Consider the following 24,679-nt stretch of genomic DNA (forward strand, 5'->3'; position numbering starts at 1 on the left):
TTCCTTCCACTGACACCAACAATGGAGCGCTATTCTTCACACAGACACCAACAATAAGGAAGAATTCATCTCACGGACACCAACAATTTTGCATAATTCCTCCCACTGACACCAACAACTTGGCATAATTCATTCCACTGACACCAACAATGGAGCACTATCCCTCCCACTGACATCAACAATAGGGCATAGTTGCTCTCACTGACACCAACAATGGGTCAAAAATCCTCCAACTGACACCAACAATGGGGCATAATTGCTTCCACTGAGACCAACGATGGGTCATAATTCCTTCCACTAACAGCAACAATGGGGCACTATTCCTCCCACTGACACCAACAATAGGGTACAATTCCTCCCGTTGGCACCAACTATTTCTCCCCCAATATCAAATATCGGGCTTAGTTTATTCCCACTGGGCACAGTCCAGCCCCCCTAAAGTCTGAAGGACAGTAAACTGTTGCTTTCTTTAGAAAGTTTGGAGACCCCTACCCTAGGGGGACACTTGAAACTGAATGAACTGAACTGAAATTGAAATTTGTAGGACCCCTGTTAAAACCAATTCATCAGCAGTTAGTGGGAAAAATTCCCCTTACATTGGTGGTCAGGAAAAAGCCCTAGACTGGTAGTCAGAATGCCACCACTAAAGATCATTGGTGCCATGGCTCTGACTGGTACAAGTGGTGTTGGCCCTGGAACTGTGTGGGCATAATCAAAGGGGAGGTCAATCAACCACAACTCAGAGGAACCTCTAACAACCTCTGGAGGAACTCTGGTTGAGAATAACTGCTGTAGGGTATGAAGGGTCAGGAGCACATGCTCAGCTTCCACTCTCCCCTCCATTGAATGTTCAAAGAGGAAGAAAAACCCTGTACTTCTGGGTATGGAGTCACATGACTCTCCCCTTCCTCTTCCTATGGAGCAATCAGTACTTGAGCAGCCAATTACAAGGCTCGGTTTGCCATGTGAGGGGAGAAGGAGGGTAGGCTCCGACTCGTCATCGGTTTGGAATGGTAATAATTTGCGAGGGGCCTGTGTCGCAATCTCACATAAGCGACAATTTACCAGCAACAAGATCACTAAAGAGAGCGCTCACCTGCTCCTGCATCAAGAGGCAGTAAACTCCCCCCACCCCGCAATAGAAATTTCAGTTTTGGTGAGATACTCCTCAAGGGTTAAATATTTCAAAAGGGCTGCAGGCCCTGCAGCTTTTCTTGTCAGAACACTGAGATCGTACGAGGCGATTACAACGAACCTGACCCTCCCATTCAGAATCAGTCCGCAAAGGACATGGTGAAAAAAAACAGCTATTTCTTCAAAAGAGAAACAGGTAGGAATCTGCAGCTAAGCTTGTTATTTCTGCATTGTACATTTATCACCCTGAGGGATTGTTTTTTTTTTTTGTTTTGTTTTTTACTTCAACAAAAGTGGAGTTACACTTTAAATTCTTAATTGTAGTTAAGAGTTGTAAGTGGAAGTTTTTTTTTTTCCTTTTATGAGATACTAAAGCCATCTATAATTTATTGCTATGAGGTTTCCTTGACTTTTGTGCCCTATACCTGGTTTGAACGCTTCAGCATGCTGGTGATCCTCCTGAACTGTGTCACTCTGGGAATGTTCCATCCATGTGAAGACGTTGCCTGTGATTCCCAGCGCTGCAAAATTCTGCAGGTAAGTGCCCAGTTACTATGACTTACTGCTTTAAAGGGAGTATTTTGTGTCTTCTCTTGGCTGATGATCTGGCTCTTCAGCAATATGGTAGACGCCTTCCAGGCTATGAGATACCTAAGAATCATGATCACACTCTGGTCAGTCCCACCCAACACCCCACACCTCCCTTTTGTCCGGTGGAGGTCACTGATTGTATTTGATGGGCCATGGGGAGATGAGGGGGGCAGATCAGAACTTGACCACGTGAGCTGTGGTTGCAGTTTTTCATCCCTGGATTTCTAGGTTCCTCCAATTATATAATTAATCTGTGTCCCGATGAACTGTCACATTCTGTCCCCCATTGGATAGTGTCCTCTGTGTACTGCGCATGCGCAGTACACAGGACACACAGATTCCGAAAATAGCTGAAGATGAACGGCACCTGCGCCGCGAGTCCAGGTTCTAGCCCCACCATCCAAGTGGACATAGAGTTGGAATAAAAAGAGCAGAGCACAGAGAGGCCATGCCCAAAGCGCGGCGAGCGAAGCGAGCCCACGAGGGGCCCTCTAATATTTGCAGCCCTGTGTCCACTTGGATGGTGGGGCTACCACCTCCACTCACGGTGCAGGCGCCGCTCATCTTTGGAGATTTTCTGAATCTTCTTCTGCTCCGTACTGCGCAGTACGGAGCGGACACTATCTGATGGACGGACGCTATATGCCAGAACACCGGCATCTGGAAATTCCCACTATACACAATCATGGTTCCCAGCGCTGCAAAATTCTGCAGGTAAGTGCCCAGTTACTATGACTTACTGCCTTAAAGGGAGTATTTTGTGTCTTCTCTTGGCTGATGATCTGGCTCTTCAGCAATATGGTAGACTCCTTCCAGGCTATGAGATACCTAAGAATCATGATCACACTCTGGTCAGTCCCACCCAACACCCCACACCTCCTTTTTGTCCAGCGGAGGCCACTGGCTGTATTTGGAAATTCCCACTGAACAGATCAGTTAGGATTTACCTTCCATATTCACTTGATTGTGACTTCCCAGGAGGACCTTGGTTCCACCCCTACCCACCTTCAGTACCGCCCCTTTTAGAGAATACAGAGCTACTGTAAGTATCATTTGCTGAGTAACTTGTATAGAATTTGTTAACGATAACAAGAAGAGCAGTAAAATCGTTCTTCTGTAGCCATCAACAATCAATTTCCCCAGCAACAATAGACCCCTGCAACAAAATACCCACCCCCCCAACAACAATAGATCCCCACCAGCAACAATAGACCATTGCCAGCAACAATACAGTAGATCCTCCAGCAGCCAGCAACAATAGACCCCTCCCTCAACAAACAGTAGATCCCTGCCAGCAACAATTCATTCCCTAGCAACAATAGATTCCCCCCAGCCACAACAGACCCTTCCCGCCAGCAACCACAGGCCCCTGGAAACAAAATACCCCTCCCCAAAACAATAGATCCCCCCAAGCAACAACAGACCCCTGCCAGTAATAATACAGTAGATCTCCTAGCAGCCATCAATAAATCTTCCAGCAGCCAGCAACAATAGACCCCTCCCTCAACAATAAATCCCTACCAGCAACAATAGATATCCCCCAGCAACAAAAGACCCCCTGCAATAAAATAGTCTTCCCCATTCCCCAAAAACAATACAACCCTGCAACCCCCCCCCCCCCCCAACAACAATGGATACTCTCCAACAACAATAGGCCCCTGCCAGCAACAATACAGTAGATCTACCAGACGCCAGCATCAATAGATCCTCCAGCAGCCAGCAACAATAGACCCCTCCCTCAATGGTAGATCCCTACTAGCAACAATAGATTCCCCCAGCAACAATAGACCGCCTGCAACAAAATAGTCCCTCCCCCAACAAAAGATTCTCCCCAGAAGCAACAGACCCCCCCCCCAGTAACCACAGACCCCTGCAATAAAATAACCCTCCCCAAAAACAATATATCCCCCAGCAACAATAGACCCCTGCCAGTAACAATACAGTTGATCTCCCAGCAGCCAGCATCAATAGATCCTCCAGCAGACAGCAACAATAGACTTCTCCCTCAATGGTAGATCCCCACTAGCAACAATAGATTCCCCCATCAACAATAGACCACCTGCAACAAAATAGTCCCTCCCCCCCAAAAAAGATACCCCCCAGCAACAACAGACCACTGCTAGCAACAATACAATAGATCTCACAGCAGCCATCATCAATAGATCCTCCAGCAGCCAGCAACAATAGACCCCTCCCTCAACAGTAGTTCCCTACCAGAAAAAAATCGATCCCCTAGAAAAATAGGACCCCCATCAACAATATATCCCCCACAAGCAACAATAGACCCCCACTGCTAATAGATCTTCTAAATAACAATAGATCCCCCGACATCAGTAGATCCTCCAGCACACCCCAGTACCCTATTGGGTGCTGGATATACTGGAACTGTGTTCCTCCGGGATCCCGCTGAAAAACAAAAGGCTGGGCCTAAACAGAAAAACTAAAGGCAGAAGGGGTAATTCAACGGACCCCATCAACGTGCCCCAAAGCACCACCCTATGTTGCGGGCATGTGGCCTGGTATGGTTCAGGAGGGGGAGCACTCGCTTGCCCCCTCTTCCCGACCTGCCAGGCTCTATGCTTGGTTAAGGGTCTAGTATTGAATTTGGAGGTGGGGACCCCACGCTGTTTTTTTTTTGTTTTTTTTTGGTTTTTTTTGTTTTGTTTTTTCAAATTTTGGTGTGGGGTTCACCTTAGAACCCCTACCAGATACAAAGGGCCTAGTATGGATGGTGGGGGGGGTCATGCTGTTTTTTTCTGACTTCTCTATTGCCGGTGTTGTGGCATATTCAGTCCGGCCATCAGATACTGTCCGCCCCATACTGCACAGGCGCAGCGCTTGCGCAGTACGGAGCAGCAGGATCTTCGGAAAATCTCTGAAGATGAACGGCGCTTGCGCCGTGAGTGGAGGTGCTAGCCCCACCATCCAAGTGGACATAGGGCTGCCGATATTAGGGCTGCGCTCGGCTCTTTTATATTCTAACTCTATGTCCACTTGGATGGTGGGGCTAGAACCTGGACTCACGGCGCAGGCGCCGTTCATCTTCGGCTATTTTCGGAATCTGTGTGTGCTGTGTACTGCGCATGCACAGCACACAGCCGACACTATCCGATGGGGTCACAATGTGATAGGACACCGGCATTCTTTTGTTTACATTTCAGCTGTCAGCGAGGAGGCCCGCTGACAACCGACAGCCATTGGTTGTTAAGGACGCTGTGGCTGGCTTCCCAGCCCGCTCCTTATCAACCAGCTATTCTTCACACAGAATTCCAATTGTTCGGAAAATATGGAATTCATTAGAAAATTCATAAACGAAACAAAATTAAACGAAACAGAAAAAATTCCCAAAAGAAATCAACTACCGTAAATGAAATTGGTAACAGCAAATCTATCCGAAACGAAACAACATTTTTGCATTCTGCACATGTCTACTCTGTCCCTCCTTTTCTTCTCATTTATCCCATCACAAAATGCACTTTTTATCTTTCAAAAAGTGTTTCCAAGTGCTAAACCTTTCATCCAAATTCGAAATGGTTGCATTTTTACATTTCAAAAGGCAGGAGTGGCAAAAAAAAGCACTTGTGGTAATTAACTAATCCTTTTTACGCATAATTCTCTTTTTAGGGGGCATGGCAGGGGGGTGGGTCCTATGCCTACAAATGTTTTGCGTTCCGTTGCGAATGAGCCCTCATACTTTTCATTCCCTTTAAAAAGTCGCCCTATTAAATACACTGCTCAAAAAAATGAACTAACCCTTTGAAAACACATCAGATCTCAATGGGGAGAAATCTCATGCTGGATCGCTATACTGATATGAACTGGGGTAATGTGTTAGAAACCAATGGATGCCACATTGATGGAAATTAAAATGATCAACCTACAGAGGGCTGAATTCAAAGACACCCCGAAAATCAAAGTAAAAAATGATGCAGCGGGCTAGTCCATTTTTCTGAAATTTCATTGCAGTAACTCAGAATGGTCCTCAGTAGGTTGTATGGCCCCCATGTGCTTGTATGCATGCCTGACAACGTTGAATCGTGGTCCTAATGAGAAGACTGATGGTGTCCTGGGGTATTTCCTCCCAGATCAGGACCAGGGCATCACTGAGCTCCTGAACAGACTGAGGTTGACAGAAACTATGTCCCAGAGGTCTTCCATTGGATTTAGGTCAGAATTACATGGGAGCCATACAATGGTATCAATTGCTTCATCCTCCAGGTACTGGCGGCATACTCTCGCCACATGAGACCGGGCATTGTCATACACCAAGAGGAACCCAGGACCCACTGCACCAGCGTACGGTCTGATAATGGGTCCAAGGATTTCATCCCAATACCTAATGGCAGTCAGGGTGCCATTGTCTAGCCTGTAGAGGTCTGTGCGTCCCTCCATGGATATGCCTCCCCAGACCATCACTGACCCACCACCAAACCGGTTTTACTGAACGATGTTCCAGGCAACATAATGTTCTCCACGACTTCTCCAGACCCTTTCACGTCTGTCGAATGCTCAGGGTGAACCTACTCTCATCTGTGAAAAGCAAAGGGCGTCAGTGGTGGACCTGCCAATTCTGGTGTTCAATGCCAAATGCCAAACGAGCTCCATGGCACGAGGCGGTGAGCATAGGGCCCACTAGAGGATGTCGGGCCCTCAGGCCACCCTCGTGAAGTATATTTCTAATTGTTTGGTCAGAGTCTTTTACACCAGTGGCCTTCTGGAGATCATTTTGTAGAGCTCTGGCAGTGCTTATCCTGTTCCTCCTTGCACAAAGAAGCAGATAACGGTCCTGCTGATGGGTTATAGACCTTCTACGGTCATGTCCAGCTCTCCTAGAGTAACTGCCTGTCTCGTGAAACCTCCTCCATGCTCTTAAGACCTTCTGGAAATGATATGTATTGATGTGCCATCCTGGAGGAATTGGACTGCCTGTGCAACCTCTATAGCAGTGATGGCGAACCTCGGCACTCCAGATGTTTTGGAACTACATTTCCCATGATGCTCATGCACACTGTAGTGTAGCTGAGCATCATGGGTAATGTAGTTCCAAAACATCTGGGGTGCCAAGGTTCGCCATCACTGCTCTATAGGGTCCAGGTATGGCATAATGGTACCAGTAGTGACACTGACCCTAGCCAAATGAAAAACTAGTAAACAGTCAGGAAAGATGAGTAGGGGGAAAAAATGTGGCCTCCACCTGTAAAACCATTCCTGTTTTCAAGGTCATTTCATTGTTGCCCATCTAGTGCACCTCTTATCAATTTCATTAAGACCAAAGCAGTTGAAACTGATTGACAACCCCCTTTGCTACTTAACTGACCTGATCAATATCCCAGGAGTTTCATTGACTTGATGCTATACTCTGATTAAAAAGTGTTAACTTTCATTTTCTTGAGCAGTGTATAATACAAATAAATAAAGTAAAAACCATGAATAATGTAAACGCATGCAGGTTTATCCAATCACAGCAATGACTACCAGGGCAAAGCAACCAATTAGATTTCAACTTACTGTAGTCAAAACTCTGAAAGTTCACTTTTGATTGGCTGCTCTGGTCTAATGTGTTTTTCTGCTTGGCGCTTCATTAAAACAAAACAAAATCTTTAATATGCACTGCTGTGAAACAAAGGCCGAATGGGCTCTTGAAATGCATTAATTGGTTCTTATCAGCTCTTCTCTGCTAAGTCTTTGAATTATCTTCTTTCCTCAATGCAGGGATTTGATGATTTCATTTTTGCCTTTTTCGCTGTGGAAATGATAATCAAAATGTTTGCTCTCGGAATATTCGGGAAGAAATGCTATTTGGGAGATACCTGGAACCGCTTAGATTTTTTTATAGTCATTGCAGGGTAAGTGCTATTATTATTAGTATTACCATATTTTTATTGCTTATGTAATATTCCCATGTAATGAGATTTTTATATGAGGTTTTTACAGAATTAGCAAAAGCAGAATATATTAGGGACTGGATGATCAATTCTTAAAAGGGATCATCTTAAAGTGGACGAAGCATCAGATCTACAGTGCCTTGCAAAAGTATTCACCCCCCCCCCTTGGCTTTTTACCTATTTTGTTACGTTACAGCCTTTAGTCTAATGTTTTTTTAATCTGAATTATATGTGATGAATCAGAATAAAATAGTCTAAGTTGGTGAAGTAAAATTAGAAAAAAATATGCATAAAACAATTTTTCAGAAAAAATAAATGATAATTGGCATGTGCGAATGTATTCACCCCCTTTGTTATGAAGTCCATAAAAAGTGTTGGTGCAACCAATTACCTTCAGAAGTCACATAATTAGTGAAATGATGTCCATCTGTGTGCAATCACAAGTGTCACATGCATAGACACAACTTTTTGAAAGGCCCCAGAGGCTGCAACACCTAAGCAAGCGGCACCAATAACCAAACACTGCCATGAAGACCAAGGAGCTCTCCAAACAAGTAAGGCCGCGTACACACGGGCGGACTGTTTGCCCAACTTTGTCCGCTGAACAGTGTTTCAGCGGACAGTCCGCTCGTGTGTGGGCTTCAGCGGACAGTTTCAGCGGACAGTCTGACGAACAAAGTTTTTCGGAATTCCCGTAAGACAGTCCGCTGAAACTTGGTTTGAGCGGACAGTCCGCTCGTGTGTAGGCTTGTTCGTCAAACTAAGTTCCGCGCATGCTCAGAAAGGATTTACACGCCGAAGGTTGCATTGCAGTGTATAGGACGTCGTTTTTCTAGTCCCGTCGTACGTGCCGTTCACGTCATCGCGCACGCTTTCAGCGGACTGTTCGTTCATCGTGTGTGGTCAAGTCCGCTCATGCAAATTTTGAGCGGACTGTTTGTCGGATTGTTTGACAAACTAAGTTGGGCGAACAGTCCGCCCGTGTGTACGCGGCCTAAGGGTTAATGTTGTTGAGAAGTACAAGTCGGGGTTAGGTTATAAAAAATTATCCAAATCTTTGATGATCCCTAGGAGCACCATCAAATCTATCATAACCAAATGGAAAGAACATGGCACAACAGAAAACCTGCCAAGAGACGGCAGCACACCAAAACTCACAGAGCGGGCAAGGAGGGCATTAATCAGAGAGGCAATACAGAGACCAGGTAACCCTGGAGGAGCTGCAGAGTTCCACAGGAGAGACTGGAGTATCTGTACATAGGACAACAATAAGCCGTACGCTCCATAGAGTTGGGCTTTATGGCAGAGTGGCCAGAAGAAAGCCATTACTTTCAGCAAAAAACAAAAATGGCACGTTTTGAGTTTGCGAAAAGGCATGTGGGAGACTCCTAAAATTTATGGAGGAAGGTGCTCTGGTCTGATGAGACTAAAAATGAACTTTTTGGCCATCAAAGCAAACTATGTCTGGAGCAAACCCAACACATCACATCACCCAAAGAACACCATCCCCACTGTGAAACATGGTGGTGGCAGCATCATGCTGTGGAGATGTTTTTCAGCAAATGTGTTGGAATGGCCTAGTCAAAGCCCAGACGTCAATCCAATAGAACATCTGTAGTCAGACAAAGATTGCTGTTCACAAGCACAAACCATCCAACTTGAAGGAGCTGGAGCAGTTTTGCCAGGAGGAATGGGCAAAAATCCCAGTGGTAAGATGTGGCAAACTCATAGAGACTAATCCAAAGTGACTTGGAGCTGTGATAGCCGCAAAATGAGCCTCTACAAAAGTATTGACTTTAGGTGGTGAATAGTTATGCACATTGACTTTTTCTGTTATTTTGTCCTATTGGTTGTGTGCTTCACAATAAAAAAAAAAAAAATCTTAAAAGTTGTGGGCATGTTTTGTAAATTAAATGATGCAAATCCTCAAACAATCCATGTTAATTCCAGGTTGTGAGGCAACAAAACACGAAAAATGCCAAAGGGGGGGGGGGTGAATACTTTTGCAAGGCACTGTATTTCTTCATGTTAGGTGCATACATGCTAAGTAATGTGTAAGTGTACTTGCTTAAAGTGGTTGTAAACCTTCACAGATACCCAGTGAAGGTGATACACAGATGAAACAAATCCTCCTACATAAGTTGTACCTTTTTATCTGAAATCTCCTCTTTGTTTACATCCACTCAAATTCCAGAATTTCTACAGCTTGTCAGAGCTGTCAGAAAACAGGGGGCAGAGAGCTGAAATTACACTCAGTGAGGAGAGCTCTGATTGTAAGGAAGGGACACCCCCCCCCTCCTCCACACAGCGCACAGGAACAGACCTGAGGCTCTCAATCACGGGCTGTGTTCTGGAGCTCCCTTCCCATGTCCCCTTTTTTCTCTTGGCGTCAGGAAAACTTGTGAGAAGTGACTCATGCTGATAGCAGAGGAACGAAGCAGCAGACACATATGACACTTGGTGGTCTAGTCTGAGACAACTACACACTATAGAGGCATACACTTTGTTGATATTTCATGTCTGAGGTTTACAACCACTTGTTATAGAGATCACAGTACTCCCGCCGACAATGCCTTCATCTGCCCTTCTCTCAAGGAGGACGCTACCAACTTTTTCAGGCATCCTCCAGGGTCAGAACCCTCTTCCTGGCCTGAGAAGCGTGTTTGAAGGTGACACAATTTAAAAAATTCTGGGGTTTGTTTAGTTCTTTGCTATGCTGGGGCTCAAATAAGCCCATGTTGCAGCCTCTCACCTTGGGACTTGCTACTAAAGTACAATGTATATAGTCTGATCACTATGAAGAAATGTTTCCCACTGCCTGCAACGGGGCATCATTTCAGACCAGGCAAAGTTACATGGCTGGAGATTAAAGCCCATCTCCAGGCAACAAAAAAAAGTGTTCCCATGCATTGGGGCTGTGCAGAGAAAGGAGATTTACCTAATCCTCCGATCTTCCCAGCACAAGACCGGCCTGGCACCCCCGTGCTCCAGCGGTCTTAAGTTGTGGACTTTTCCTGATGTTATCAAGCCCAGAGCAGCCTCCATAGACCAGGAACAGTCCACAGCTGGACTGTGGGGGAGCGTTGTTTTGCGGTAGAATGAAGGATCTGGTGAGTATAATTCCCTCACTTCTGTTTGGGTCTATAGGACATAAAAAGTCTGGTCTTCTTAAGCCAGAGGCTGAACATTACTGTGTTGTATTGCAGCCCTCAAATTTTCCACTCGCCTACTCGCACTTTGCGGGTGGAAAATGAGGGCTTATGAGCTGGGCTGCCTAGGAGTGGGGAGGGAGTGGGGTTGATTGGAAGCTGTTCTCCCAGTGATTGCCCCGGTGGAAGAGAGCGTGGAGGAAGAGGAGAGCCACGGGATCACTGTTCTGTATAGCGCGCTGTTACAGCTTGCATTGAAATTGCCTCCGCTCTGCTCACCGTCACACACAGCCCCGCCTCCTCCTAACCCCGCGCCTGTGATCGACAGAATGCAGGTCCAGTGCTGGGGTGTGTTCTGTCTATCACATGCGCAGGGTCAGGAGGAGGCGGGGCTGTGTGTGACGGCGAGCAGAGTGGAGGCAATTTCAATGTAAGCTGTAACAATGTGCTATACAACTCAGTGGCCCCGTGGCTCTCCTTTTCCTACAGTGAGGCTGCAATGTGGGACACAGGGAGGCTGCAATGGTGGGCACAGTGAGGCTGCAATGGTGGGCACGGTGAGGCTGCAATGGTGGGCATGGTGAGGCTGCAATGGTGGGCACGGTGAGGCTGCAATGGTGGGCATGGTGAGGCTCCAATGATGGGTATGGTGAGGCTGCAATGATGAGCACATTTCACCCTGCATTGATGGGCACAGGTGAGCCTGCATTGATGGGCACTGGTGATGCTGTGCTGAGGGGAACTGATAAAGTTGTTAATATTTTTGTAACTTAATTCTGCATAAAACATTTAAGTGTTATTTCATGAGATAATTTATGAGGGCGTGATTAGGGGCAGAGCAAGGTAGGGGTTAGGCGGGGCAACTGGTGGCGAGTAACCCTTGAGGCCTGGCTAGTAGCTCAGGACTTGAAATTTTGAGCCCTGTTGTATTGTATACCCACACCTCTCAATATATCACTTTTAGTTTTGAATTCCAGATTATGAACTTACTTTACACTATGCTAATCTAGATAAAGGTGGTGATGTCAGGCACCCCCGAAACGAATTGACTATTGTACTTAAAGAGGAGTGCCTGGGAAAAAATAAAATAAAAGTCAGTAACTACAAATTCTGTAGCTGCTGATTTTTAATAATATATGGGCACTTACCTGTCCAGGGAGTCGGCGATGTTGGCACCCCAGACAATTTTCGGATCGGCTGTCGGGTGCTGCCGCCGCCATCTCTACTAAGGGAAACCTTTAGGCTTCACGGCCAGGGATGTCAAGCGAGTGACCCCTGTGGAAAGGGAAGTCACATTCAAAGAACCCAGAAGATCAAAATTCTCACTGTATGCAGTGCAGACTATTATAGGGATTTACAGCATCCCCAATGGTCCTCCAGATATCAGATACTCATGCTTACACTGCGCCAAGCTGGCCCAATGTAAGTTTGTAGACATGTACAATTGGTTTAGTTCCAAATTTGTTTTTTAACGAAATTTGACAAATTTGTTAATTCAGAAATTTCTGAATTAACGAAAACCTGTTTCACCAATTTTTTCTGAATATTTGTGAATTCAAATAGTCGTAAATATGTAAATTCGCAAATTCGAAAAATTTGAAAATCTGAAATAATAACTAATAATAACTTAACTATTACTAACTATTAAATTATAGGTATTGGAATTTCCTTTCAAATTTGGCTGTTAGTGAACGTAACAAATACGAATTTATCTGAAGTTACGAATGATCCGAAATAAGAAATGCCACATCTAAATGAATGGAACATAACAAATTAATAATAATAAATAACAATAATAATAATAAAAACTTAGAAAAAATGGAAAATGATACTAGTGGTGAGAGAGAATGCTGCATGCGCCTGCTTTTTATTATTTATTAGTAATTTGTTACATTCCATTTGTTTAGATGCAGCATTCGTTACTTCGGATAATTTGTAACTTCAGATAAACTCATATTTAGTTGTGAGTTATCGTGGTGAACTTAAGCACAAGAGCAATAATTCTAGTGCTAGACCTCCTCTGTAACTCTACACTGGTAACCTCTAAAGGCATTTAAAGCATCGCCTATGGAGATTTTTAACCACTTCAGCCCCGGAAGATTTTACCCCCTTCCTGACCAGCGCACTTTTTGCGATTCGTCATGCGATTCGTTGTACCAAAACAAAATTGACGTCCTTTTTTTCCTACAAATAGAGCTTTCTTTTGGTGGTATTTGATCTCCTCTGCAGTTTTTATTTTTTGCACTATAAAAAAGAGCGACGATTTTGAAAAAAACGCATTATTTTTTACTTTTTGCTACAAAAAAATATTCCCCAAAAATATATAAAAAAAATGTTTTTCCCTCAGTTTAGGCCGAAATGTATTCTTCTACATATTTATTTGGGGAAAAATTGCAATAAGCGTGTATTGATTGGTTTGCGCAAAAGTTAAAGCCTCTACAAAATAGGGGATAGTTTATGGCATTTTTATTATAATAATTTTTTTTTACTAGTAATGGTGGCGATCTGCGATTTTTATCGTGACTGCGACATTATGGCGGACACATCGAACAATTTTGACACTTTTTTGGAACCATTGGCATTAATACAGTGATCAGTGCAATTAAAATGCATTGATTACTGTAAAAATTTCCCTGGCAGTGAAGGGGTTAACACTAGGGGGCGATTGAGGGGTTAACTGCGTTCCCTGGGAGTTGATTCTAACTGAAGGGGGAGGGGACTAACTACAGAAAGTGACGGATTGTGGTTCCTAGCTAATAGGAACACGTGATCTGTCACTCCTGTCAGAACAGGGAAGTGTATGTTTACACACACTAGTTCCTTTTCTGTGTCTCCAGCTCACGATCGATCATGGCTGGCGGTCACAGTGACAGTCGGCCATGAGCATCGGCACCCCCGCTGTGCAGCGGGCACACGCGCATCTGTAGCAGCGTGCACGTGCGCCTGCTATCAGGACCCCGTGAGCCAACGTATAGTTACGTGGTTTCACGCAGGGGAGCCAGCCCTTCACAGTAAAACTGCGGCAGTTGGTCCAGAAGCAGTTAAGTACCCTAATTTGTCGCCATTCCAAGAGCATGCACAATTTTAAAGCGTGGCATGTTAGGTATCTCTCTATCTACTGTACATAATTTTTCACATTATAAACAAAAATTTAGGTACATTTAGTGTTTTTTTTTTTTTTTGTTTTTTTTTTAATCCATTGAACTGTATTTTTTTCCCAAAAAATTGTGTTTGCAAAAACCGCTGCTCAAGACAAAATTGCAACAATCGCCATTTTATTCCCTAAAAAAAAAAATGTATAATGTTTGGAGGTTATATGTAATCTTGTAGCAAAAAATACTGATTTTATAAAAAAAAGTTCCAGAAAAAGCCTGGTTGGCAAAAAAATTGTGTTTGCAAAAACCGCTGCTCAAGACATACAAAATTGAAACAATCGCCATTTGATTCCCTAAAAAAACTTTTTATAATGTTTGGAGGTTATATGTAATTTTGTAGCATAAAATACTGATTTTAAAAAAAAGTTCCAGAAAAAGCCTGGTCGGCAAGTGGTTCAAGCACTAAAATAAAAGCCTTATATGTCCATTAAAAAAAAAAAAAGTAAAACTATATTTTTTGTTTGGTTTTGTTTCATTTTTGTTTTGTTTATTCTTTTTTTTTTCTTTAATAGATTTGGTTACTAATGTTGAGGTCTGAAGGGAAGTTTTTTTTTTTTTTTTTATTTAATGTAGTATAGATGAATAGTTGATGTAAATATTAAATTTTAGGTATATGTCGAGGCTAAAGAACCCTATTAGATTTGATAATGAATTTTTTAGGGTGGCATATTATTATTTTATTATTATTGTATTATTCCTTATTTTTGTACATGAATTCAATTTGTGTCGCTGCTGGTCTGTTATATCTGTTACGTGAGGTTGGTTTTTATTTTAGTTTGATTTATTTGTTTAATCCAAAATGTGTTTATTTCCATTTTCTGCTATTATGTAGATGTTTTGTTAAAAATTGAAAATAGAATTATAATTAAATAAAGAATTATACTTAAAAAAAAAAAAAAAAAAAAAGATTTAGGCAGGGAAGTTATAGGTAGACCCATTGGCAAGTTAACCAGCGTGTACGGCTAAATCCGGTCTGACCTCGGCCACGAAAGGGTTGACACAACATCCAGCATTGTAATTATGCCATAGTTCTTCTTTAATTGAATCATTGACGTGCTCTCCCGCAAGGTCACTCCCAGGACAGGGTAGGTGCTAACCACAGACATGTAGAGTGTGTAGTCTGGATAATTTGGCTCGCGCCTTTGATTTTTCCTTTAAACACGAGGTGTTAGCCATCTCTGTAAGGAAATATAGTATTATTTTCTTAAAAGAAGAAGAAAAAAAAAAAAAAAAACGGAAAGTGACATTTTCCTTTTGCAGTTCTCTCTGTACAGAAAGGCGAAAAGCAGACACCTGGTTCAAATTATAGTCTGTTTCAGCGCACAAGAATCTGCTGGCCGTGGCGAAGAATCCACATAAAACTCAGCTTGACACGGCCAAAAGTGTGGTGTTCCTGAGGCATGAGGCACCTCAGATCTCTTGTTTTACCGACTTAGCGTGGAGCACACGGGGAGCTGTCGCTAATGAACTGGAATTTCCTGGAATGGACTGGACGTTCGTTCGGTTCCTTTTAAAGTCCAGGCCCAAAGGATGTCTGGAGCGTTAGAAAGTTAACGAGCTGTAGGACGTGCTAAATCACAAGGTATCTTCCTATTAGAAAGACGGATTCTAGCCATGGATGAAGCTGGTTGGAAAAGTTTCTATCAATAAAAAATAAAAAAATAAAAATAATAATAAAAGATGCCATACATGCCAGGGAAATAAAATAATAATAATAATAAAAAAAATAAGCCTCTTCCTCATTTCCTGTTAACACCTTACAGCCAGCGCCTGCCTGCCCTCCAAGAGGTTTAGAATGCCGGGAGGCAGGGGCAGGGCTTATGGTCATGTAACCGCCGTGATTGGCAGGCACATGATCGGAAAGCTGCGATCGAGAGCTTTCTGTTAGCCGCCGGTAAGTGTGCCGGGAGCTCTCGCATTCTCTTGGCACAGCTCTGTTGGCGCTATTACACGCAAATATGCGGTGGCTCGGCGCCAAGTCCTGCCCACCAAGAGATGGCGAGATTTGTGTGCACTCAACACGAAGCGATAACCTGGAAAATTGCTTACCTGGAGTGAGTGCTGAGACAAGGTCATCTAGAGCCCACGGGGAATATACCAAATTGCACCCCCCCCCCCATGTATGAGCATTATATGTCAGAACCCCCCCCAAAAGAAACTCCCCCCTTCTAGAACAATTCCCTTCCCCCTATACCTTTTTCACCTCTTCTAACACAAACCCCCCAAATCTTCCCTCCTGAGAAGTCCTCTTCCCCCTACCAACACAAATCCCCCTAAATCGCCACTCCCAGCACACTTACCGCCCTCCACCCCCCCCCCCCCCCCCACCATTTCCCCTCATAGAACAATTCTTACCCCCTGCTGTCCCCCAAAAATCCCCCGCGCAAATTCCCCCCAATCTCCTTGCGTTGCCCCCCACCACATGATACCAGAGTGCCCCACCTGCCCACCCCTTGTCCTGGTCCTGCCTGGAGTTCTGGTTAGTAGCTTGCCATCAGTCAGACCTCAGCATCAGTACAGCAGGAAGTTGAGGCTGATGTATAAGAGCAAAAGTTTAACCACCTCAGTGCCACCGTGTTACATCCCCTTCTTTTCAAGGGCATTTTTCAGTTTGCAGCGCTGTGATAGTTTGACTTTCAATTGCTGTCATTGAACACACATTTTTTTTGAGATGGATAGAACTTTTTTGGTTATATTTAATCACCAGTGTTTTTTTTTTATTTCTTACTATGTAAAAAAGAACAAAAAAAAAAAAACAATATCCCTTTCTGTTGTTTAATATCAGAAATAAGTGGATGCTGAATGAAGAATGTTGGTATTGAGCTGTATCAAACCCACATAGATGCCCCCATAGCAAGCACCTTGCTATGGTGGGGCACTCAGCAAGGGGGAGGAGCAGGGAGGGGCTTGAGAAGAGGGGGATCGGGGCTGCTCTGTGCAAAACCATGGCACAGAGCATTTAAATATGGCATGTTTGTTTTTTTTGTTTTTAATAGGGGTTTACATTCACTTTAAAAGTCATCACTGAAGTCAAGCTCCATTTTTAGTGAAAGGATGTTCTGTGGAGGAAAAATGTCATTGCACTGTAATTGCATTGTGTGCGCTGGCTAGATGTGCACCTAAACCACTTCACATTATATCCCAACCCCCTCATAGTAGAATAAATGTTAGGCATACACCAGTTTGGCCTATTATCCCTAATCTAAAACTGTCTTGCTGCTAACTACGTAATTTTACACTGTACTCTTCTTTTTATAAGACCCCCCCCCCCCCCTTTGTCTTTAGTAAATTTTGGCATAGCCTTGCTGATAAAATTGCTCATGCTGCCCATTTTACACTGCTCTATCATCTATGGTCTGTTAATTCTTAAAGCTAAACTCTAGGTTATGTTCCTTATTGCACACTTACTTTGGCTAAGCTTGACACAGTTTAAAAGATAAAAGAACAGCAGAGCAGGATCCCCATTAGCATAATACAATCCATTTATTAAAGACAAAAATTAGCACACTTGCGTGTAAAAATCTTGACATCAGCACAGGGATTACATGTGGACAGCGTAAGGTTGTTGGTATGCAGCAGCAGATTGTATTCCTCAAGCCAGCATGAGAAGAATCTGACTCACTTTCTGTCCACATGGCGTTGCAGGACACCGGGCTCTGACAACTTTTTGACAACTTAAAAAAAAATATCCTCCTCATACTGGCTGAGAACTTACCCTGGACCCTTTGCCTATTCATGGATCCAGTACCATGCTCACCCCAATTGCTTCTTTTGTCGGTCTTTAGGAACCCGACACCGGCACGTCTAGCTCCCACAGCCTTTTTGGACCTGTGACATGTCTTAGCACTTGTACACACGGTCGGAGAATCCGTCGGAATGTGTCCTATCGGACCGTGTCGTCGTATAATCCGACTGTGTGTGGTATGCATCGGACTGATTCCGTCGGAATATCCGTCGGACCCAATTTTCCAACATGTTGGAAATATTTCCCGACCAACTGGGCCGAACGGACATACTCTGATCATGTGTAGAGAATTTTGATCGGACCAAGTGCCACGCATGCTCAGATCAAATTCCTACATCAAAGCTATTGGCTACTAGCCTGAATGTAGTCCCATCGTAACGAAATTACGTCATCACGTTCTGAAAGATCGGATTTTTCTCCAACTTTGTCCGACCGTGTGTATGCAACAGTTTCGGACAAGATCCGACGGATAAAATCCGGCGGGCAAAATCCGACGGATTTGGTTGTGGAAATCTCCGACCGTGTGTACAGGGGCTAAGAAGGTTGCGGGTTACGACTCCCGATGGTTTGGATGATCTGACCGGAAGTGGGAGTGGGTACCTGTCAAAACCAGGTTCGCCCTCCCCACCAAAAGTGGCAAAAACACAAGGGGGGGGGGCATAAAGTAGAACATCCCCTTTAGGAGCTCTCTTAAACGCTTTTTATGTGTGTATTAAGCTGATAAACATTGCATGCTGTATTCTGTAGGGTTAATGTTTAGCTAAATGGTCCAAATTTATTTTTAGTTTTCATTATTCGAGAAATAAATATTTTGGCATCCAATAAAGCAGCAAGAAACCAGCAAACCAGGAGCAACCAATTATTTTAGTAAAGGTCATTGTGGCAATTTGTTTCCTAATGTATCCTATGTATGTTCTTGTATTTAGGATGCTGGAATATTCCCTGGATCTTCAAAATGTCAGCTTCTCCGCCGTACGCACAGTCAGAGTTTTACGTCCTCTAAGAGCCATTAACCGAGTGCCAAGTAAGTTCCCTTAAAGAAATACTCTTATTCCATGTAATAGTATGCAAAATGGAATCTAAGCATGGTACAAAAATTGCTCCAACATATTGTAGTTGTATGGTTGCTTAGCTCCAGCTTTTTCTTCTATTTCTTTATTAGTCTCACTTCAGGGCCACCCTAAAGTGAATCTGTACTTTGCCATGGCAGGGTAAAGTAAGAGTTTAACTTTAAGGGGGGGGGGGGGGGCTTACAAGCAGCACAGTTTCACCTTTCCTGTAAATAAAATACCCAATACTTCCAGGTATCAGGAGCATGTAACTTGGCCATCCATAAAGGTGAGCAAAGAATCCTCAGCCAAGTGTAAGCTCCAAGTTTTCATGGTGCTTCTCCTCTTCTCTTCTGGAAGCTTAATGATGGTTGTAAGCTGCTATTGGGGCCCTCGTTGTAATTAACCGTATCTATTGTGTTCATGGACAAAATACTGGTTCACTTTAGTAATAAGCATACTGCTTGCCTCTTTGTATTAGATCTATAATTCAGCCACAAAAAGAAACCCTTCAAGCAATCAGTAAACAATGGATGTATTATGTCAGCCATATTGAATATCGATCTAGCGTCAAAGTCTTTAGAGCAGCCATTCTCAACCAGGGTTCAGTGGAACTGTAGCATTCATCCAGAGGTTATTAGAAGTTCCTTGAGCGTTGCCTAATTGATTTCCCATCTGATGGTGCTTGTAGCTTGTATGGTTCCAGGTTCAACGCCAATTGGTGGAGCCAGCAGGAGGACACCAATAATCTAGCTCTCTGTAAGGGTGGCATTCTGGCCACCACTGTAAGGGGGAGGGCATTCTTTACACAAACCACTAAAGTTAGGGCATTTTTCCAACTGACCCCCAGTGAATTGGTTTTAGCAGGGTTCCCTGAAGCCTAAAGATTATTTCAGGGGTTCCTCTAAGGCAGTGATGTCCAAACTGCGTCCCAGGGTCCAGATGAGGCTCTTTTATTGCATTTATCTGGCCTTGAGGTACTATTTCATCCACTGATACCAACAATGGGGCATAATCTCCCTCTCCACCCTCACACACTAACACCAGTGAAGGGGCTAAATTCTTCCCACTGGCACCGATGGGGCACAATTCCTCCCACTGGCACCAAAGATGGGGCATTGTTTTTCCCGCTGGAGCCGGGACCTGTTTTACTCCCAATGACCACAGTCCAGCCCCCCTGAAGTCCGAAGAATCGGCAAACTGGCCCCCTGTTTAGAAAGTTTGGAGACCCCTGTTCTAGGGTAAAAAGGTGGAGGAAGGCCGCTTTAGAGTCTCAGGAGGCATCTTCATTTCCACCACATATACAGAATATTAGGGGATTAAGGGCCTGTTCACACTGCAAATCCTCATATTACAACACGGCACTAAAATGTGTTGCGCCATGCCTCATTAGGCGTCTAATTCAAAATGAATGTGCTACAATGCACCTTAACGCATGAAAAAATAAAGCTTACTGAATCATAGTGCAGACCATTGCGACTCACATTGTTGTGTGTGCGCTGTGGACTCTTTCTCCACCCATATGTGGTGGCCATTCAAACACTAACTCTATCATCTGGACGATCGGTGAGTGAGTCACATGCTTCTCATACTTGGAAGTATTGAATATTGCACTGGCTGCATGATGACGGGTCATGTACGTCTATGGGGACAACACAGCCACTCGTCCTAATTTAAAATAGTAAATTGCTGGTGTTGGAGCCTTAGGTAGATCTATTTAAGTGCTAGTGATATATTAGGCAAAAATGTTGTGGTGATGTCCCAAAGGGGCATCTGGGTAATAAGTGGGCTATTCTTGTGAAACAAGTAACTGTAAGCCCTTGTACACATGGTCGGACATTCCGACAACAAAATCCGTCGGATTTTGTCCGATGGATTTTGTCCGAAACTGGTGTTGCATACACACGGTCGGACAAAGTTGTCGGAAAATTCGATCGTTCGGAACGTGATTACGTAATTTAGTTACGACGGGACTACGTTCAGGCTAGTAGCCAATAGCTTTGGTCTCGGAATTTGTCCACTTTGTCCGATTGGAATTCTCTACAAACGATTGGACAAAGTCCGATCGGATCATGTTGTGGGAAAATTTTATAGCCAAGCTTTGTCCGTTGGATGTTCCAACGGAAACAGTCCGATGGAGCCCCCACACAGTCGGATTATCTGACAACACGGTCCTATCGGACATTTTCCGTAGGAATATCCAACCGTGTGTACAAGGGCTAACAGTAACTTTGGCCCATAGAAGCATTAAGAGTCTGAAAAATCTAAGCACCACACTAAGATATTATAGTCAAAAAATTGGTTTTATTCCGAACATATAGTAGGTGCTACAGCCAATGCATTTTGGGGACCACTCGTCATCCTCTTTACCAGGGCTACAACATTTTGTGAATATATAGGATCATTAAAAAATAAGAATTTGTATGGTGTCAACAGGGCACATAAAGGACAATTATTGTCTTGGATTTTGTGCGTCAAGCCAACGTTGATCTAGCTGGTCAATGGAGCTTAATGCACCTGGTATGAACAAGCCCTTACAGAAAGGGTGAGGAGACGGTGTTTAGGGCAGATTTTTAAAAGTACAGCTTCTCTTCAAATGACAATGGTCTTGTCTAGGGTACTAGTCCCCAGACCATGACCAAGGGTTCCTTGAGTGTAAAAAGGTTGAGAAAGACTAACGAATAAAGTCCAGATTTCATTTCATCCAGACTAATAATAGTCCAACATCAGAAGGTGCGTTAGTAGCTATGCGAGTATAAAACCTTCGACAGTAAAGTGTAATAGTTGGTAACTTGCATGTACTAACTAATGAATGTTATAAGAAAAGTGATGGTGTCTCTTTAAGATATTTTATTGCTTAATATGGAACATGCCTTGGAGAGTGTCATGGTTTTGTCTGAGCATATGACAGAATGTTTTACATTTCCCCGTGTGGACTGCGCTCCCCCAGGGTGCCTATAATTTATTCAGTGTTGATTTCAGTTTGACTATATTTGCAATAGGGGTCTGACTGGCAACAGGAGACATTATGAATTGCCTTATCAAAAAACATGCTGTATAGGTTTGTCTCAGATACATCTGGACTCTCTTTTGCAGTCGCTCTTTACATATTTCCTTTCTTTATTATGGTCAGGAATGAAAAAAATACATAATATACATATTAAACATATATACTGAATATGGAATAGATTTATAATATATATATATATATATATATCTATATAGATATATGTACAGTAAAATATGTATAATAAATCATCATGAATACAACACTGCTCAAACACTTGCTTTTGAACATTTGAACATAGCAAAAAGCAATGTTCAACCTGCTATGGCTGCAATGCAAACACATCTCAATAGGACCTAAAGAAAACTCAACGCAAAGAAAAGCTTAACCTCGGCCTGTCATCTGTCATCTGTCATATGTCACTGCATCATTACAGTAACTAACAAATCTGCTTCCCTTCAGTCTTGCACAGTTGTACAGGCTCCTCTCCTGTACTGAAGTTGCTTCCTCTGATTTCACAGCACACTGTGAGCTTCTCACATTGTGTGTTAGAAGCTGCGGTAAGTCAGGTAGAGCTCTTTTTATTTCCTGGCTGGAGGACATTTGGCGGCCTTAATGTCCCTGGTCCACCTCTTTCATTTATTGGATACCAGCTCTTTTAATCATGGGGGCGCAGCCTCACATGTTGGCATTACCTAGCTTGGTCAGCATACAAACACAGTCTGCCAAGGAGAGCCCAGTTCTACAGACTGGCATCCACCCATCAAAGCATTTTCATATTTGCATGACTCCTCCCAAGAGAAAGCCCACCGAAGAGTACTGAGGCAGGGTGCTGTGATGTTTTAAGGAAGCTAAAGTGGGGAAAATAATTATTTGATCCCCTGCAGATGATGATAGGTGTATTTTAAATGATAGAGAGAGAATATCAACCAAAAATCCAGAAAGAAACAATACAAATGTTATAAACTGAGTTGCAGTTCAGTGAGTAAAATAAGTATTTGACCAACCAACAATAATTCTGGCTTCCACAGACTGGCTACAGTAGGTGCTCATGTGGTACAAAGATTAGCCCTGTCAATGTAAGAAGGTTCTACTAAAGACAACTCACTATATGTATAAAAGACACCTGTCTACAGAATCTCTTTCTTCCATTTAAACCCACCATCATGGGCAAGGCCAAAGAGCTGCCAGAGGACGTCAGGGACAAGATTGTAGACCTGCACAAGGCTGGAATGGGCTACAAGACCATCAGCAAGAAGCTTGGTGAGAAGGAGACAACTGTTGAAGCGATTATTTGCAAATGGAAGAAATACAAAATAACCATTAATCGCCCCCTCTGTCTGGAGCTCCATGCAAGATTTGGCCTCATGGGGTGAGGATGATCACGAGAAAAGTGAATGAATGAATGAATGAATGAAATACTTATATAGCGCACAATGCGAACTGAATCGCCTCTAGTGAAAGTGAGGGATCAGCCCAGAACTACACGGGAGAAGCTTGTGAATGATTCCAAGGCATGAGGCAAAAAGGAAGTTCTGGACAGCTGCACTCCAAAATATAACCTTTATTTGTAAAAAGTCCAACAGATACAATCCACAGCAAAAAAATGGGACAAACGAGTTTACGCGTTTCACGCTTAACAGTGCTTAGTCATAGCACCTGGTGTTCCAGTTCCGAGGAGAGTTCTAGACCCACATTTCCACCTGGAGAGGTGATCCCCTTCCCATTCTTTAATAATCTCAAGGCAGTTGGGACCACATTCACCAAACAAACCATCGGTAACACAATACACCGCCATGGATTGAAATCCTGCAGCGCCCACAAGGTCCCCCTCCTCAAGAGGGCACATGTACGGGCCAGTCTGAAGTTTGTCAATGAACATCTAAATGATTCAGAGAAGGATTGGGAGAAAGGATTGGGTCCGATGAGACCAAAATTGAGCGTTTTGGCGTTTACTCAACTTGCTGTGTTTAGAGGAAGAAAAATGCTGACTATGCCCCTAAGAACACCATCCCTACAGTCAAGCACAGAGGTGGAAACATGATGTTTTGGGACTGTTTCTCTGTTAAAGGTACAGGCCAACTTTGCCACATTGAGGGGCCATATATTGTAAAATCTTGGTTGAGAACCTTCTTCCCTCATCCAGAACACTAAAGATGGGTCGTAGATGGATCTTACCTCATGAAAATGACTCAAGACATACCACCAAGACAACAGGTGGCACAAGAAGAAGCCCTTTAAGGTCATGAAGTGGCCTAGCCAGTCTCCAGACCTTAATGCTATACAAAATGTATGAAGGGAGCTGGAATTTCAAGTTGCCAACCATCAGCCAAGAAACTTTAAGGATTTATAGAGGATCTGTAAAGAAGAGTTGACCAAAGTCCTTCCTGAGATGTGTGCAAACCTGGTCACCAACTACAAGAAACGTCTTAACTCTGTGCTTGCCAGCAAGGGTTTCTCCAGCAAGTACTAAGTCATGTTTTGCTTGGGGATCAAATACTTATTTTACTCACTGAACTGCAACTCAATTTATAACATTTGTATCATGTTTTTTTCTGGATTTTTGGTTGATATTCTGTCTCTATCATTTAAAATACACCTATGATAACAATTATAGACCCTTCATTTCTTTGTGTAGCAAGATCCCAGGCTTCCTTTAGTCTAATGAGAACCTCCAGAGCCAGGGACAGATGACATCCTTCTGTATAGAGTGGGTTGCAAAGCATAGTGGGTGTAATGTGAGGTAGATTCATGGGCACCAGACACTTCTTGAATGCAAAGAGATTTTTCTCTTAAACAGAACTGTAGGAGAGAGGGTCCAGGGCCAGGACACCCTTAAATAGTTGCAATAGTAATTAGCAGACTCCAAGACTTCTACAGGTAGACAGCCATGCAGGGAAAAGAATCCAGCAAGACACCATATCTGCATGTGTAGGAGCGTTGTCTCCTATGGCAACAGTCTTA

General features: G+C 43.5%; 1 protein-coding gene across 4 annotated transcripts in view; it reads left to right on the top strand.

The window, feature by feature from the left end:
• Positions 1–1,541: 1,541 nt before the first annotated feature.
• Positions 1,542–24,679, top strand: part of CACNA1G (calcium voltage-gated channel subunit alpha1 G) — a 151,186-nt gene continuing 128,048 nt past the window's right edge. For all 4 annotated transcript variants that reach the window (XM_077458918.1, XM_077458917.1, XM_077458919.1 and 1 more), the window contains exons 1-3: positions 1,542–1,671; positions 7,438–7,571; positions 18,586–18,683. In XM_077458918.1, the coding sequence (XP_077315044.1) occupies positions 1,579–1,671; positions 7,438–7,571; positions 18,586–18,683 (325 nt within the window). In that variant the 5' untranslated portion in view covers positions 1,542–1,578. The remainder of the gene's footprint in view (positions 1,672–7,437; positions 7,572–18,585; positions 18,684–24,679) is intronic.

This window comes from Lithobates pipiens, unplaced genomic scaffold (assembly GCF_037356315.1).
Source record: "Lithobates pipiens isolate NorthernLeopardFrog02 unplaced genomic scaffold, aLitPip1_a1.2 Scaffold_28, whole genome shotgun sequence".
Lineage (NCBI taxonomy): Eukaryota > Metazoa > Chordata > Amphibia > Anura > Ranidae > Lithobates > Lithobates pipiens.